At 56.2% G+C, this 17,417-nt stretch overlaps 1 protein-coding gene across 1 annotated transcript; it reads left to right on the top strand.

Annotated features, from left to right (window-relative positions):
- The first annotated feature begins 437 nt into the window (after positions 1-437).
- Positions 438-5,854, top strand: LOC138071990 (spidroin-2-like). Its single transcript, XM_068963348.1, has 4 exons — positions 438-692; positions 3,622-3,710; positions 4,780-5,319; positions 5,398-5,854. Exons 1-4 carry the CDS (start codon positions 438-440, stop codon positions 5,852-5,854), a joined length of 1,341 nt encoding a protein of 446 aa, XP_068819449.1.
- Positions 5,855-17,417: the final 11,563 nt, after the last annotated feature.

The following is a 17,417-nucleotide window of genomic DNA, read 5'->3' as shown; positions in this document are numbered from 1 at the left end:
GGGAGGGAGGTGGAAGGGAGGTCCAAGAGGGAGGGGACATGTGTATACCTGTGGCTGATTCATGGTGATGTACGGCAGAGACCAACACAATACTGTAAAGCAGCTGTCCTCCAAGTAAAGCTAAATAAATTTTAAAAGGAGTCACAAATGCTTCTGAGCCTTAAAATGCAGCAGTTACTCCGCAGGCGTCTCCCTGAGACCACAGTGGCTGCCCAGGTGGCTCAAGGGTAAAGAGCCCGTCTGCTAAGGCAGGAGACCTGGGCTCGATCCCTGGGGTCAGGAAGATGCCCTGGAGGAGGAAGCAGGGAGGCACGCCAGTGTCCCTGCTGGAATCCATCGCACAGAGGAGCCTGGCGGGCTACAGCCCGTGAGGTCGCACAGGGTCGGACACGAGGAAGAGACTGACCCTATGCTGAGACGAGAAGAGAGAGGTCCTCATGAGGACTGAGCCTGGACATCTTCGGCACAAGGACCCAAGAGCTGGGGGCCAGGGCCAGGGCCAGGGCCCGCCTGATACAGCACGAGGCCCCGCGGTCCGGGAGCAGCACTCAGCCAGGGTCCGGGAGGAGGGCTGGGCACTTGACCGTGGGGAGCGCTCTGGGAGAAGTGGCGGGTGCACGGGACCCTCCAGCTGGAGAAGAGACCTCAGACGGGTGCCCTGGCCCAGAGCCCTGGACGCCTCGGGGCCGAGCGTAAGATGAGAGGGGCTGTGTGCACAGCTTTCCTAGTCCTGTGAAAGCTGCCGGGAAAGCACCTCGCCTTCCAAAACTAAGCCAGCCCCTCTCCACCAGCAGGGACGCTGCAGAAGTGCCCTGCACGGCCCGGACACTCTCTGCCCGTGCCGGGGACCGGGAGGACGCGGGCCACCTGATGCTGCTCACCAGGGCGCCGCCTCAGAGCTCCTCTCCTCTTCTCTTCACGAGACCCTGCATCACCGTCCTACGGGACCCTGTGCCCCCCCTCCTCCTCATGGGGACCCCACACCTTCCCCCAGGGCAGAAGGCAGTCCCAGGAGGTGAGGGAGCTAAATCTGGACTGAACGTGGGCTGAACGTGGGCTGAACGTGCACTGAAGCCGGACTGAACACGGGCTGAACGTGGGCTGGACGTGCACTGAAGCCGGACTGAACACGGGCTGAACGTAAACTGAACGTGGACCAAACTGAACGTGGACTGAATCCAGGCTGAATAGGGACGGGGCCCAGACTGAACCAGAGCCGTCGACCAGGGCTAAACCATGACCCTAGACCAAGACTAAAGCAGTACTGAGGAAGGTCAAGGCAAATCACCAGGTAACTGGACACCCCGTGTCTACAAACAGAGACAAAGCACTCAGTGTCTAAACAAGCAGATAATCAAGTTCACCAAGGAGGCAAAGCACTGGAGCGCAGGCAACGTCGCTGACGGAAAATGATGAGACGCAGGCAGACAGCACATCCAGAGCTCGTGGGCACGAACCTCGACATTTTTAAGGTGTTAGTGGTGCGAGACTGATCTACAGACTCAGCGCAGCACCGGTCAAAACTCCAACAGGCTTTCCTGTGGGGGCTGACGAGCCGGTACTCAGAGCTACAGGGAGATGAGCACGTTAGGACAGGGCTACACGGAGATGAGGACGTTAGGGCAGGGCTACACGGAGATGAGGATGTTTAGGACAGGGCTACACGGAGATGAGGACCTTAAGACAGGGCTACACGATGAGGACGTTAGGATAGCCTGAGGTCAGAGGAGGTCGGAGACTCTCACACCGTTTTAAAAGAGGAGGGTTGGCCGTACGCCACTTGCTTTCCACAGGTTCATCCCCAAAGAGCTGCAGAGTGAGATTTCAAACACAGATCATGTGATCAGAGATCAGGAAACAGACCCACATGCACAAGGCTGACTGAATTTCAACAATGTAACTCACAGTGCAGCTCTGCAGCAAAGACAGCTGGTTACCTGGATATCTTGCACCACACACAGAAACTTAAGAGAAATGGATCAGAACTCTAAACGCAAAAGGGAAAACCAAGAACGTTTTAGGAGGAAAACAGAAGACAACCCTGACAGCCTGGGAGAGTCACACATTTCGTAGACTGGATGCAATACATAAGAACTGTGAAAGAATGAAATTCAAAGAATTTAAAAAAAAAACTAACAGCTATTTGTGTTCAAAATACATGTTAAACCAACAACAAAATGGGACAAAGACTTAAGAGAAATATGCGAAAACGTAAGTCTCACAAAAGAGCTGCATGCATATTCTGCACAAAGAGCCCTTATGTTGCTGTTGACTTGCTCAGTCGTGTCCCACTCTCTGTGACCCCATGGACTGTAGCTCACCAGACTCCTCTGTCCATGGGACTCTCCAGGCAGGAATACTGCAGTGGGCTGCCCCTCCTCCAGGGGACCTTCCCGACTCGGCGCTCGAACCTGCGTCTCCGGCATGGGCAGGTGGGTTCTTTACCACTGAGCCACCAGAAAAGCTCCACATGAGGTTTCTCCACTTCCTATTAGCTCTTGAGAACACAAACTCAGAACTCTTCTTATGGCATTTTATGGAGGAACATTTTCCTAACATTAATTATCCATTTCTTGGGCCCAAAGAAGTCTTTATCATTTTATCCCAATGACAACAGTCCTTTTTGGGTTACTGGCCTCTCAAAATTCAACTGAAGCCATAAACTCCACATTCACCGAGACGTGTTTAAAGCCACCTTCAGGCCCCAGACAAGGCCCATCAACAGTTTTTTTTGGCCACAGCAGAATGTTGGATGTTAGTTCCCTAACCACGGGTGGAACCTGTGCCCTCTGTGCAGTGTGGAGTCAATCTCTGCACCACCAGGCAGATCCCCATCACTCCTTTTTGAAACCTCTTGGGACGGTTAAGAGAGAGTCATTCTGCTTTTCCTCAAAACCGGGTCCTCAGGGGACTTCCTTGGTAGCCCAGTGGCTAAGACTCTGGGCTTCCAAAGCAGACGGCCTGGGTTCGATCACCAGTCAGGGAACTAGATTCCACAGGCCACAAGTAAGACCCTGGTGCAATCAAATAAATAAATAAAAATAAGTAAATATTTAAAAGAACAAAAACTGGGTCCTCATGGTGACTTACTCTATCTGGTCATGGAAACTGCAGACCGGAGAAGGGGTCTTCAGTCTTACCCACCCCGGTCAGCACTTCTTTCATTCAACAGACGGCCCCCTGGCCCCCCCAACTATTCCAGCCCCACACCAAGGCCACGTCACATCCTTCCAGGCAGAAGCTGGTGTCTCCCTTGAGGAAACACCACTCTGGCCTGAGGAATTTCACGCCCACACTCTGTGGCTTTCTGCCTGCCGTGCATAAATGAGGTCTGTCTCAGGCATCAAAGCCGCCCTGCTCAAATTTTCTGTAAACAGTTCCAGTCCCAGGGGGACCCACACAATTTATGGGGTCACAAAACACGAGAAGTCACCTTCCAGTGGTGTCTGTGGAGCCGTGTCACAGACCACACCTAGTGACACGTGGACGGCTCACCGCGTCAGATTCCAGGGACCCAAGAAAGAGCACCAGGCGGGTGGTGGGAGGATGGGGGACTGTCACTGCTGCAGGCAGCTCTCCAAGCCCTGGCTCTCCTCTCACAGCCACCTCCTGTTTTGGCAGGGGGGGGGGGGGGCGCTGAGGCAAGACGTCAAGAGCAGGGGTCCCAAACACCTGAGCCATGGGCTGGTACCAGTCTGCAGCCTCAGGAGGTGAGCAACACAAGCTTCCTGTCTATTTACAGCAACCTCAGTGCATCTGAGCTTCCCAGGTGGCACTGACAGCAGAGAACCCAGCTGCTAATGCAGGAGAGGTAGGAGACTAGGCGTCAGTCCCTGGATCAGGAAGCTCCCCCGGAGAAGGGCACGGTAGCCCACTCCAGTGCTCTCACCTGGGAAATCCCACGGACACAGGAGTCTGGCGGGCTGCAGTCCACCGGGTCCTGAAGAGCTCGGCGTGACTAAACAACAAAACAAGGGGAACGATATGCACCGCCACACCTTCCCTCTTGTCTCCCCCATATGTTTTTTCCATGAACACCTGGAGACGCTTTATTACGTCTAACCAACACAGAACCACTTTACTTTTAGATGCACTGCTCTCCAACTGTCCTTACTGTAGAAAAACTGTTAGTCCCTCAGTTACGCCAGACTCTGCGACCCCTTGACTGTAGCCTGCCAGGCTCCTCTGTCCACGCCATTCTCCAGGCAAAAACATCGGAGTGGGTAGCAATTTCCTTCTCCAGGGATCTTCCCCACCCAGGGAGTGAACCTAGGTCTCCTGCACTGCGGGCAGATCTTTACCATCTGAGCCACCAGGGAAGCCCTGTTGTTCAAACTCTGGGACAAAGGTAGACGAATTTGGGATAAAATGTCAAGGTTCACAAACTGAGGAGAGCAGGAAAAAAACAGCCGTGCATGCATAGCTAACACCAACTGCCAACAAACTCCAAAACCATGATCAGTGTGGAAGATGTTGAAGACAGTACTTTTCAGTGAACAGGACTTTTCTGGGGGCGAGGGGAGGAGATGAGATGGCTGGATGGCATCACCGACTGGATGGACATGAGTCTGAGCAAGCTCCGGGAGTTGGTGATGGACAGGGAGGCCTGGCGTGCTCCAGTCCATGGGGTCACAAAGAGACGGTCACGACTGGGCTACTGAACTGGTCACTGAAGGAGACAGCCTAGACACTCAAGCGGTTAGCACGCCTGACATTCCTCCACCTGCCTCGGTCACCCCCAGCCATATGTCGGTGAGAACCCCCCAGTTACCTTCGCAGGCGTCAGCAGAAGCAAGAGGAACTTACTACTCTCGTCCCTCCGGATCGTCGAGGCCCTCGAACCGGCGGCCCGCTCCGGGCACTGGAGGCTGCTCCCACGGGAAGCGTGGTGGGCGCGGGGGTCGGGCCGGGCGCCCCAGGGCCTTCGCACTCGCTCGGCCTCCAGGCGGGGTCGGGGGCAGCGGCTGCGGGCCGGGGCCCCGGCAGCTCAGCGTCTCCCGCGCCCCTCTCGGCCCTCGCGGGCATCTGGATCCTCCGCAAGCAGTCCCGGAGCATTGCCTGCGTGCTGGACTCGCTGAGCCAGCACAGGAACAGCTCGTCCACCTTCATCTTCAGGACCGGCTGCAGGACCTTGCCGGGCGGCATCTCCGGGGCTGGGGCCCTCCTTCCTCGCGCACAGGTGCCTGGAGCCGGGACCCACGGCCGGCCTGAATGGACCACACACGGGGCCAGCGACCAGACCCTGAGGGCACGAGCCAGTGGGGGCCAAGGGCCCCGGCGCAAGAGACGGGAACCTGGCCGGGGGGCTCCCGGGGTCTGGTGAGGAGGCAGGGACCCGGCGAGGACCGCGAGCCCCGCGTTAGGGGAGGAACTGGTCCGGCCTGGTGGGTTTCGCAGGCCCGGGGTTCAGGACGGTGAGGCGGCGCCCGGCACGGCTGGGGTCGCGGGCCTGGGGTTCGCGGAAGAGGACGCCCGGCCTGGAGGGGGTCGCAGGCCCGGAGCTCAGGAGGCCAGGGGTGAGGCGAAGCCCCGCCGCGGGGGGCTGCGCGGACTCGGGGTCCGGGCTGAGGCGGGCGGTCCGACCGCGGGGGGACCCGCCCAACTCAGGGCAGCTTCAAAACGGGCGCGCCAGGACGAGCGCCCAAAGAAGGTCGCCTCAGCCGTGCGTCAGCGCGACGCGTGGCGTCATCACACGGCGCCGCCCGTCAACGCCCCGAGGCAGTGCGGGGCGCTTGGGTGGGCCGGACGTTGTGCCGGGCGCTGTGCCGGGCGCGTGTGCGCTGAGGGGGACGCTCAGGAGCTGGACTGTGGACCGGGGCGAGGGGTGGCAGGCACCGGGTTCGAGGCCTTTTAGTTCTTAGGCTTTTGGTGGGTGTGGCCCCGCGCCACCGAGACGCCGGGGCTTCCCCCAACCGCCCGCGGGGCTGCGCGCATGCGCGGTGAGAGCTCGTTGGGAGCGGCACGCGCGGGGCTGGGGGGCGGGGTCGAGTATGCGCAGTGCGGGTCTGTGGTGGCGCTGTTCCGGAGGCCTGTCGGTCGAGCATGCGCAGTGCGTGCCCGCCGAGCGCGGGACCGGGCACGCGCGCCGCGGGAGCGAGCGCAAGGCGGCGTCGGACGCCAGTGCAATGGGCCACTGCGGACCGCGAAGTTCGCGGTAACGTTCAGTTCAGTTCAGTTCAGTCCAGTCGCTCAGTCGTATTCAGCTCTTTGCGACCCCATGAATCTCAGCACGCCAGGCCTCCCTGTCCATCACCAACTCCCGGAGTTCACTCAGACTCACGTCCATCGAGTCCGTGATGCCATCCAGCCATCTCATCCTCTGTCGTCCCCTTCTCCTCCTGCCCCCAATCCCTCCCAGCATCAGAGTCTTTTCCAGTGAGTCAACTCTTCGCATGAGGTGGCCAAGGTACTGGAGCTTCAGCTTTAGCATCATTCCTTCCAAAGAAATTTCAGGGTTGATCTTCAGAATGGACTGCTGGGATCTCCTTGCAGTCCAAGGGACTCTCAAGAGCCTTCTCCAACACCACAGTTCAAAAGCATCAATTCTTCGGCGCTCAGCCTTCTTCACAGTCCAACTCTCACATCCGTACGTGACTACTGGAAAAACCATAGCCTGTAACGTTAAGTGTGTTAAATCTTAGTGATGCATTGGAGGCGTCTAACTGCTTTCAAGCTGGCCTTTCAGGGGTGGTTTCTTTACTTCTGAGCCATCGGCTAAATAACCCTTGTTAAACTGTGATTTTATTTTGTGTTTGTAATGATTGCAAACTTTGTGTTTGTCTACTGAAAAAATTATTTTTCTTTTGTCCCTCAGTCATGTCCGACTCTGCGACCCCATGGACTGTAGCTTACCAGGCTCCTCTGTCCATGGGATTTTCCAGGCAATAGTACTGGAGTGGATTGCCATTTGCTTTTCCAGGGGATCTTCCCGACCCAGGGATCGAAAAAAATAATACACCATCTCAAAGCTGAGAATTGTGTTTTAATTTGAGGACTTGCTGAAGACTCAAGCTCAGGAAGTATCCTCTCAGATCTTTCTGAGAGACTTTTCATAAGACATAAGGGAAGGGGCATGATATATAGGACTTTTTACAATAAAAAAGGTTAGAACATCAAACGATGACAGTAATTTAAAGAAAACCAGACATTACAAGTTAATGAATTTAGCACTTTTCTATGTGTGGAAAGATCTAAAAGTCTGGAAGATTGCCTGGAGGAGGGCATGGCAACCCACTCCAGAATTCTTGCCTGGAGAGTTCCATGGACAGAGGAGCCAGGAGGGCTACAGTCCACGGGGTCATAAAGAGTCAGACACGGCTGAGGAAATGCCATTCCACTGCACTCTGTAGGGATTAATGACAGGATGAGCCTGTGTGTCCTGAGAAAGGGAAGATACTGGCGTCCAAGTGGAAGCTGCTGCAGACCCACAGCCCTGGTCCTTGCCCGAAGCCCCCCTTGGGCTCTCAGTGCTCCCCTCGTGGGTGGAACCTCACATTTACTGGGGATGCTGCTCAGAAATGGTGAGACACGGCAGAGCGCGCCATCTGGTATACCAGAATTCTGCTTTTCTTCACCCAAAGCCTCAGGGTGCACCGCGGAGGGGCTGCAGCGGCCAAGGGCTTGGCAGCCTCAACATCCTTTGCTCACGATACGGCAGACGATGTTCTGGCCACACTGTGCAGCTACAGATAGAAACGCGAGTATCCTGGGTCACGAGAGGGCAGGCGATGTTCTGTCCACGCTGTGCGGCTACAGATAGAAACGCGAGTATCCTGGGTCACGAGAGGGCAGGCGATGTTCTGTCCACGCTGTGCGGCTACAGATAGAAACGCGAGTATCCTGGGTCACGAGAGGGCCGCAACACAGGCATTCTGTGCAGTTACTTCTGAGCCTTGGGAAGCTGATGCTTGTGTGTGCAGTTCTGTGGAAGTGTTAGCCACTCAGTCGTCTCTGACTCTTCGCAATTCCATGAACTTTAGCCCCACAGGCTCCTCTGTCCATGGGATTCTCCAGGCAAGAATACTGGAGTGGGTTGCCATTTCCTTCTCCAGGGGATCTTCCCGACCCAGGGACTGAACCCTGGTCTCCTGCCTTGCAGGCAGATTCTTTACCATCTGACCCACCAGGGAAGCCCATGTCAGTGCTGGAGGGAGGCAAAAATTAATACATGTTTCTGTTTGCATTTATCACACACAGATGTCTTCTCAGAGCACAAACGGGCTTTTCACTCTGGGTCTGTAAATGAGCTGCCACTCATCCGTGTGGTTTTTTTTTTTTTTTTTTTTTTTTTGGCGGGGATTTGAGGAGGGGATGGCATTTTTCAGTCCCTGCACAAGACGGCTTTATACCCCGGGGTCTGCAAGGCCTGTGTGTCTGCCAATGGAACATTAACAAACTCCGGGAGGGAAACAGAACCTCCTTCAGTCTGTGTGGTGGGGTGGGAGGCTGCCCCAGGGGACAGAGAGGTGCTGTGAGCCCGAGGCCAGTGGGGCCTGGGGTGTGCACAGCCACAGCTAAACGGGGGCAGGACCCTGCTGATAATGGGAGCGTAAGCTGTGCTTGCTGCATCTGCCTCCCAGGGGTGGCTGGAGGTCTCAGGGCAGAGGGTGGGGGTGAAGAGGAAGATTCTAGAAGCCAAGGACAAATTGACACTTGCCATCTCATCTGAAAAAGCAGGGACATCACTTTGCCGACAAAGGTCCATCTAGTCAAAGCTATGGTTTTCCCAGTAGTCTAGTATGGGTGTGAGACTTGGACCATAAAGAAGGCTGAGCGCTGAAGAACTGATACTTTTGAACTGTGATGTTGGGGAAGACTCTTGAGAGTCCTTTGGACTGCAAGAAGATCAAACCAGTCAATCCTAAAGGAAATCAGTCCTGAATATTCATTGGAAGGACTGATGCTGAAGCTGAAACTCAGATACTTTGGCCACCTGTTGCCTGAAAACACCCTGATGCTGGGAAAGATTGAAGGCAGGAGAAGGGGATGGCAGAGGATGAGATGGTTGGATGGCATCACTGACTCAATGGATATGAGTTTGAACAATCCCTGGGAGATCGTGAAGCACAGGGAAGCCTGCGTGCTGCAGTTCATGGGGTGAGAAAGAGTTGGACACAACTTTAGTGACTGAACAACGGCAACCGGTGGGAAGGACTTGGTGCTTTCGCTGCTGAGGCTGTGGTTTCAATCCCCAGTTGGGGCACTAAGATCCCACAAGCAGTATGGTGTAACCAAAAATTAAAAAATCAAATCTTTTTCGGTTAGTATGCATTTTGATAAGCATCCAAAGAATAAGAATGTTGAATGAAATAGAAAAAATGACATGAACTCACCCCTGTTCCAGCCAAATTTTAGCATAAAATTTGCAAAATCCCAAATTATAGCATAAAAGTAAAGAAAAATAATAATTTCTGAAATAATATTTGGAAATTGTAAAAATTTAGTATAAGATAAAAAAACTCTAAAAAAAAAGAATTGGGGCGTGTGCAAATAATCTGCCCTTTTATCCACATGAAAGAGTTTTACAGAAGTTATATGTGTCCCTGGTTTTGTACTGTTTCTAGTGAAACTTCCAGACACCCACGGACGGTCTCCATTCAGTATACCAGCTGTAACCGTGGACTCAGGACGCTGACCTATTAAGGAACTTTGGCCTTGCCCTGTTTGTTCTTTTTGTTCATCCCGGGTCTGTCACGGTTGTGATCAGTTGTAACTTCTCGCCCTCAGCTTGCCGCCTCTCTCGGTCTCTCGTCTTTTAATTTAGTGACAACTGATTTGTTATGCTGGGACGTGGCATAACTAAACGGGCTGGCATTGGGTCGTCTGAGTGTGTGCTACACGCCCAAGAACATGGTTAAATAGTCCGTGATCTCGGAGATCTGTTGGTGTAATGGCGTGGGAGACGGGAATCACTTAATTAGATAATTCAGCGTTCAATTACACGGTGTGACGAAGGAAAACGCAGGGAGAGAGGACAGGCCTGGGAGTGGGGGCAGTGCTGTTTGCGCAGAGTCTGTACCGATCACTAATAGCCGTAAGGGGTTTCCCACACCGTGCTGGTGGTGGAGACGCCGCCCGCCAGTGCAGGACACAAAAGAGACCCAGGTCCGATCCCTGGGGCGGGAAGATCCCCTGGAGGAGGGCATGGCACCCCACTCCCGTGTTAGAGTGTCCTGGAGAATCCCATGGACACAGGAGCCTGGTGGGCTACAGTCTGTGGAGTCGCAAAGAGTCGGACACGACTGAGTGGGCAGGCACTCCAGAGGACAGGAAGAAGACAAGCCTGCTGGCAACGGCTCTCGGCACGCAGCTCCTCCAGCCACTGCTCACCTGTGTCACACGCCGAAGGAGGCCCCAGACAGTTGCCCCTCTGTCCTGGATTCCCCCACCCTCACTGCCACCTGCGTGGCAGCAAAAATGTCAGCAAATGCTCCTGTTAGGGTTTCATGTGTGCACTGAATTCCCTCCCTGACGAGCCCTGCCGGTTCACCCTCCCCTCCCTGCCCCCAGCTCCATTTCAAGGTTTTTTGATGATACAGAAAAGACCTTGGTATTTGGATAATAAAATTTTCTGACTTGCCTTCCGCCACCTTCAACTCAATTTCCCGTCCCAAGAGACGGTGTGTCTGTGTGTGTGTGTGTGTGTGTGTGTGTGTGTGTGTGTGTGAGAGAGAGAATCGAATCCAATTCCTTATTCATGGGGAAACAGCTGCGGTTTAATCTGAATATTCAGCACTGTGAACAGGTCAGGGTGATGGATGGAGTATGGAAATGTGTCTGGGGCAGGTAATGAAACCGCAGGATGCACGGCCCGAGTGCAGGAAATAATGAGGTCGATTGAACATCCCCACGAGTGCGGAACTGCACATCACAGCGCGAGGCCCTGTATCCTCCTGTCACTGGCCCCGTGAGGGCTCCGTCTCGGAGGGGGAAGCGCTTGGTCACAGATTACGACTTGATGTACAAGGGGGTGTGGGAATGCAGGGGGCGCCTGCCGCAGCGTTCACGAACAAGACGGATGTCCCCGTGGGAAATGAGTGTGAGCTGCGGGTCACACAAGCTCAGATGGTAAAGAGTCCGCCTACAGTGCAGGAGGTCCAGGGTCCATCCCTGGGTGGGGGCAGTCCCCTGGAGGAGGGCGTGACAACCCACTCCAGTGTTCTCGCCTGGAGAATCCCGTGGACACAGGAGCCCGGCGGGTACATTCCATGGGGTCCCAGAGAGTTGGACGTGACTGAGCGAGTTTCACTGGGGGTCATGCAAGATGTCGACACGTCTCCTAAGGACTCCAAGGGAAAGATGGAGCCCTGGAGGAGACAGAACTGCAGACACATTGGAGTGTGTGCGTAGTTGCTCAGTCCTGTGTCCCACTCTTTTCAAACCCATGGACTGCAGCCTGCCTGGCTCCCCTATCTGTGGGATTTCCCAGGCCAGAATACCGGCGTGGGTTGCCATTTCTTCCTGCAGGGGATCTTCCCAACCCAGGGATTGAACCAGTGTCTCCCACACTGCAGGTGGATTCGTTACCATCTGAGCCACTTGGGAAGCCCCACTTTGTAGAGACGAGGGTGGACATTCACAGGATGGACAGCCTGGGCCATCAGACGCTGGGCCATCCCAACACGGGAGGCAGGGCAGGGATTCCTGGGCACCGGAGAGTGTTGGGAGGGCAATTTGTGCTGAAAATGAAGAGATCCGCAGCCTGCAAGGGACCTGGGCTGTGCACTATGGTTGACCTGTCCTGGGTAAGCACACACATTGGGACTGTCTTTTATTTATGCGGCAAAAGCCGGGTGCTTGGTGTGTTTCTTCCTTGATCACCGTGCCGAACACACTGCTGGGAGAGATTTGGGGTGTACAGCGGGGGCTGGGGGCCTTGGGGAGGGGACATGCCTTCTTGGGAGGTGTTTAGAGTAGTAAGACTTAGCTTTTCTCCAAAGTCTCGCTGGGACTCGTGTGATGTCCACAGGGTCCCTGATACAAAAGGGGGTCGGCGCTGTCCTTGTGCGGACCGATGGGGAAGCAAGATCATCAGAAAAGCCCAGACAATGGGCTGGACCGACAGGGCCCGGGGGCCCAGATGCACTCAGTGGCTTCCTTTCCTCCCCTTCCTTCCACATTCATGTCCTCTCAGAACCTCAGAACAGGACCTTATTAAGAAGCAGGGTCTCTGCAGCTGTGATGGAGTGAAGGGTCTGAGATGAGGTCCTCCTGGGTGGGGGTGGCCCTAAACCCAAGGACGGGGTCCTTTTAAGACACAGGAGAGGAGAGACACGGACGCAGAGGAGAAGCCACGTGGAGACGGAGGTGGAGACGGGAGGGAGGCGGCCACCAGCCCAGGGACGGACGCCCAGAGGCCCCAGGAGCTGGAAGAGGCGGGGAGGACCCTCACTTGGAGCCTCTGGACAGAGCTCAGCCCAGGGAGCCCTTGAGCTCAGATGTATGTTCTCCAGGGCTGGGGGAGGACAGACACCTGTGCTCTTAAGGTATCCACTTAGCAGGGATCTGCTGGCCCCGGGAGCCCACACAGAAGGGACAGCAGAGGCTGAACACAGCCCGTCAGCCTGGAGCCTGGCTGCGAGCAGGCATTGTGATGATTGTCTAAACAGCACACCTGGCATCTTGTGGCAGATGGTTCGGGCGAGGCTGCCCGGACGCCATGGTCCTCTGGCCGCCACCCCCAAGGCTGAGGAGGCGGCCGTCTGGGCTACCATGTCCCCCACCCCCCAGGAGCCTTGGGGAGGGGACAGCTGGCAACAGGCTGGCATTTGGCAGCACATAAGTCGCGCTATTTTAAGGGCTCGCGTGCATGCCCCAGAGGTTACATCCCAGCACATTTCAGGAAATGACAACCACGCGTGGAACTGCAGCTGCTGTGCTGAGCGGCTGCGGCAGTGAGGCTCTCCGAGGACAGAGGCCCCCGGGCGTTGGGGGGGCTTTCGCCGCAAGCAGGGCACGCGGAGCCCACGCGGCTTCCACTCACGACGTGGAGTTTGGTGTTGGATGTGTGGGGACAGGCTTGGGAGGAGCCTAGATAGTTCCGTGGTGTCTGCACATGTCTTTCCCCGTCTCCCCAAGGGGTGTCCTGGCTGTGCGGGAAGCAGACTCTTTTCTACAGGAGCTCAAAGAGACAGTGGCACCACTGATGGCCACACGGAGCAGACGCACGGAGCGGTCACACGGAGCCATCACTGGGAGCTGAAGACCGGCCCCTCCACCGCCCGTCCCATCACCATCGTCAGGGACACCAGGGGTCAACGTGGGCCTTGTTTTGGGCTGTCTCAACTTCTCTGCCGACTGCCATGCCACCGGGACTAGGGCACAGTCAGATCTGTGCATCAGGAGAAGTGTTCGTTGCTCGGTCGTGCCCAACTCTTTGTGACCCCATGAATTACAGCCCACCAGGCTCCTCCATCCATGGGATTCTCCAGGCAAGAATGCTTGAGTGGGTTGCCATTCCTTTCTCCAAGGGATCTCCCTGACCCAGGGATCGAACCCACGTTTCCTTCATTGCAGGTGGATTCTTTACCGTCTGAGCCACCAGGGAAGCCTGGGTTTCACAGAGGGATTGGGTTACTCACTGGGGCTCTGTTTTTGACTCTCTGTAAACCGAAGCCAGACCACGTTGCCCAAATCAGTCAAATTCTTTCTATGTGAACGCACTGGCGTGGTGGGTGTTGGAACCCTTGAAAACTGAGTCACGTATTGAGCTCGAGTTTCCTTCCAGACACCACACGGAAGGGAAATGCGTGGTAGATAGACAGACAGACAGATGGATGATAGATAGCTGAGCAGATAGAAAGATCATCGATATACATACAGCAGGTGGATATACGGAGATGCGCAGAGAAACGGCAGCTTAGGCTGGACGCAGTACAGGTGATACACGGACGATGGATTTGTGAGACATAATCATCGATACACACATACAGCAGGTGGATATGCGGAGACGCGCAGAGAAACGGCAGCTTAGGCTGGACGCAGTGTAGGTGATGAACAGGGGATGGATCCATGATAAATAATCATGGCTACACACATACAGCAGGTGGATATGCGGAGACGTGCAGAGAAACGGCAGCTTAGACTGGACGCAGTACAGGGGATACATGGACGATGGATTCATGATAAATAATCATCGATACACACATACAGCAGGTGGATATGCGGAGACGTGCAGAGAAACGGCAGCTTAGACTGGACGCAGTACAGGTGATACACGGACGATGGATCCATGATAAATAATCATCGATACACACATACAGCAGGTGGATATACGCAGATGCGCAGAGAAACGGCAGCTTAGGCTGGACGCAGTATAGGTGATGAACAGGGGATGGATTTGTGAGAAATACATGGATGCTGTGTGGTCCGTCACTCACTTGTGTCCAGTTGTATGTGACTCCATGGAGTGTAGCCGACCAGACTCCTCTGTCCATGGGATGCTCCAGGCAAGAATACTGAAGTGGGCTGCCCTTTCCTCCTCCAGAGGATCCTCCTGACCCAGGGATGGACCTCGAGGCTTTTGCATCTTCTGTACCGGCAGCCGGGTTCTTTACTGCTGAGCCGTCTGGGAAGCCCTGATTAGCAATTAGGTTTTCTCATTAAAAACTAGAGTCCACCCATCACAGGCAGGGGGTCTTCATCACTCCACGTGTTCAGCAGGCTGCACCCACCAGCCCTTGAAGGTCCCCGACCTGGAGGGTCTGAGTGTACAGGGAAGACTGCGTCCCACCCATGCTCTCGCGGGGGCAGGTGTAGCCCTGGCCCCTTGAACCGCCCCCGAGGAGGCCTCAACCAAGTGCCTTCTGCAGCTCCGAGCTGCTTGTCTGGCAAGGCCTGCAGGTCAATAGCGTGCGGTTATGGTGCCAGTGAGGGTGCGATCAGGGTGCACTGTGCTGTCAGAGTTCAGAGGACGGAGCCCCACGTGGACGCTGAGCGCCGGGAGAATGGCTGGGCTGGTCCTTCGGCTCGTGAATAAGAGTGTGGTGGAGGCCTTCCTGGGACCTCCTGGGTGACTGTAGTGGTCAAGAACCCATCTGTCAAGGCAGGAGATCTAAGAGACATGAATTCAGTTCCTGAGTCGGGCAGATCCCCTGGAGGACAGCATGGCACCCCACTCCAGTGTTCCTGCCTGGAGAATCCCATGGACGGAGGGGCCTGGTGGGCTACAGTCCACGGGGTTGCAGACGGTCAGACACAGCCAAGCAGCTAAGCACAGCACAACTAGAGAAAGCCCATGCCCTGCGATGAAGACCTGGCACTGTCCAAAATGAATAAAGGTACTTTTAAAAAGTGTGGGAGACACACTGGAAAAGACCACGATGCTTGGAAAGAGTCGGGGCAGGAGGAGAAGAGGGTGGCAGAGGGTGAGATGGTTGCATGGCGCCACTGACTCAACGGACATGAGTTTGGGTAAACTCCGGGAGACACTGATGGGCAGGGAGGCCTGGCATGCTGCCGTCCATGGGGTCGCAGAGTCAGACGCGACTGAGCGACTGAAGGGCAGCAGAACTGCAAGTACTTGAGCTCATTTTAAGGAGCTGTTGTGTATCTCTGTCATTTCCCTCCGGCCGAATGCCATTTATTTCACGACGATGATGTGAGCTTGGAGCAAGTCGGACACGACTTGACGACCAAACAGCAGCAAAAACACACTCAGACACACGACGCCAGTGAGGCCTGCGGAGAGCCGGCCAGTGAGGGTCCAGGCAGGGACGGGGGGCTGCGGAGGGCCGGCCAGTGAGGGTCCAGGCGGGGACAGGAGGCTGTGGAGGGCTGGCCAGTGAGGGTCCAGGCGGGGACAGGGGCCAGTGAGGGTCCAGGCAGGGAGAGGGGGGCTGCGGAGGGTCAGCCAGTGAGGGTCCAGGCGGGGACGGGGGCTGCGGAGGGTCCAGGCGGGGAGAGGGGGGCTGTGGAGGGTCTGCCAGTGAGGGTCCAGGCGGGGACGGGGGCCAGTGAGGGTCCAGGCGGGGACGAGGGGCCTGTGGAGGGCCGGTCAGTGAGGGTCCAGGCAGGGACGGGGGGCCTGCGGAGTGTCGGCCAGTGAGGCCTGCGGAGGGCTAGCCAGTGAGGGTCCAGGCGGGGACGGGGGCCAGTGAGGGTCCAGGCGGGGATGGGGGCCCTGCAGAGGGCCAGCTAGTGAGGGTCCAGGTGGGGACAGGGGGCCTGTGGAGGGTCGGCCAGTGAGGCCTGCGGAGGGCTGGCCAGTGAGGGTCCAGGCAGGGACAGGGGGCCGTGCGGGCGGTGTCCAGCATCTCTGCATCGCGGGGGGCGGGGGGACCACATGTCGCCTGGCCCACGTCTCCCGGACGCCTCGCCCGTCTGAGTGGGAGAGTTTATTTCTGGCCGCAGCACAAGTGCACCAGATTCCGATGGTCTAAAAACATCCCCCGGGAGCGTGCAGGGGACATGTGTTCACACGCCTCCCTGCCCGACACCTGATAGTGGGCGGCCTGGGCAGGGCTATTTCGGGACGGCAGCTGGAGGAAGCCTGGAGCCGGCGGTTCTGCTGTTCGAGCGGCAGACGGCCGAGGGGTTCCTAGCCTGCCTGACACGCTCACTGTCCAGGCTTCCTGCACTGAGCTGACGAAAGACGGGCTGACACATCCACATCCAGGGCTTGGGAGCCCTGAGGGAATGATAACCTCCAAAGGGCCCCCCGGGACTTCCCTGGTAGTGCAGTGGCTAAGAACACGCCTGGCAGTGCAACGTGGTACTCCGGTTCCTGCCCTGGTCTGGAAAGATCGACGTGCCAGGGGACAGCCAAGCCCGAGTGCCACGACTGCTGCGCTTGCGTGCCCTACAGCTCCACGCGGGAAAAGCCACCGCTCTCTCCCGCTGGACAAAGCTTGCTCAGAGCAGCAGACACCCAGCACAGTCAAAAACTAAAATTGTTGTTGTGGTTCAGTCGCTCAGTCATGTCCGACTCTTTGTGACCCCATGGACTGCAGCACGCCAGGCCTCCCTGTCCATCAGCAACTCCTGGAGTGTACTCAAACTCATGCCCATCAAGTCGGGGATGCCATCCAACCACCTCATCGTCTGCCGTCCCCTTCTCCTCCTGCCCCCAATCCCTCCCAGCATCAGGGCCTTTTCAAATGAGTCAGCTTTTCCCATCAGGTGGCCAAAGCACTGGAGTTTTAGCTTCAACATCAGTCCTTCTAAAGAACTCCCAGGATTGATTTCCTTTAGAATGGACTGGTTGGATCTCTTTGCAGCCCAAGGGACTCTCAAGAGTCTTCTCCAGCACCACAGTTCATAAGCATCAGTTCTTCGGCGCTCAGCTTTCTTTATAGTCCAACCCTCACACCCGTACATGACCACTGGAAAAACCATAGCCTTGACTAGATGGGCCTTTGTTGGCAAAGTGATGTCTCTGCCTTCCACACGTTGTCTAGGTGGGTCAGAGCTTTTCTTCT

The sequence above is a fragment of the Capricornis sumatraensis genome, chromosome X (assembly GCF_032405125.1).
Source record: "Capricornis sumatraensis isolate serow.1 chromosome X, serow.2, whole genome shotgun sequence".
Taxonomy (NCBI): domain Eukaryota; kingdom Metazoa; phylum Chordata; class Mammalia; order Artiodactyla; family Bovidae; genus Capricornis; species Capricornis sumatraensis.
The sequence above is the reverse complement of the archived record's forward strand: the minus strand, read 5'-3'. Positions and strand labels throughout refer to the sequence as shown.

Coding starts and splice junctions, on each gene's coding strand:
- LOC138071990 (XM_068963348.1), top strand. CDS start 438: ATGAGGACTGAGCCTGGACATCTTCGGCACAAGGACCCAAGAGCTGGG. Junction 693..3,621: donor TGGACGCCTCGGGGCCGAGC/GTAAGATGAGAG, acceptor CTGTTTTGGCAG/GGGGGGGGGGGGGCGCTGAG. Junction 5,320..5,397: donor CGGGGGGCTCCCGGGGTCTG/GTGAGGAGGCAG, acceptor TGGGTTTCGCAG/GCCCGGGGTTCAGGACGGTG.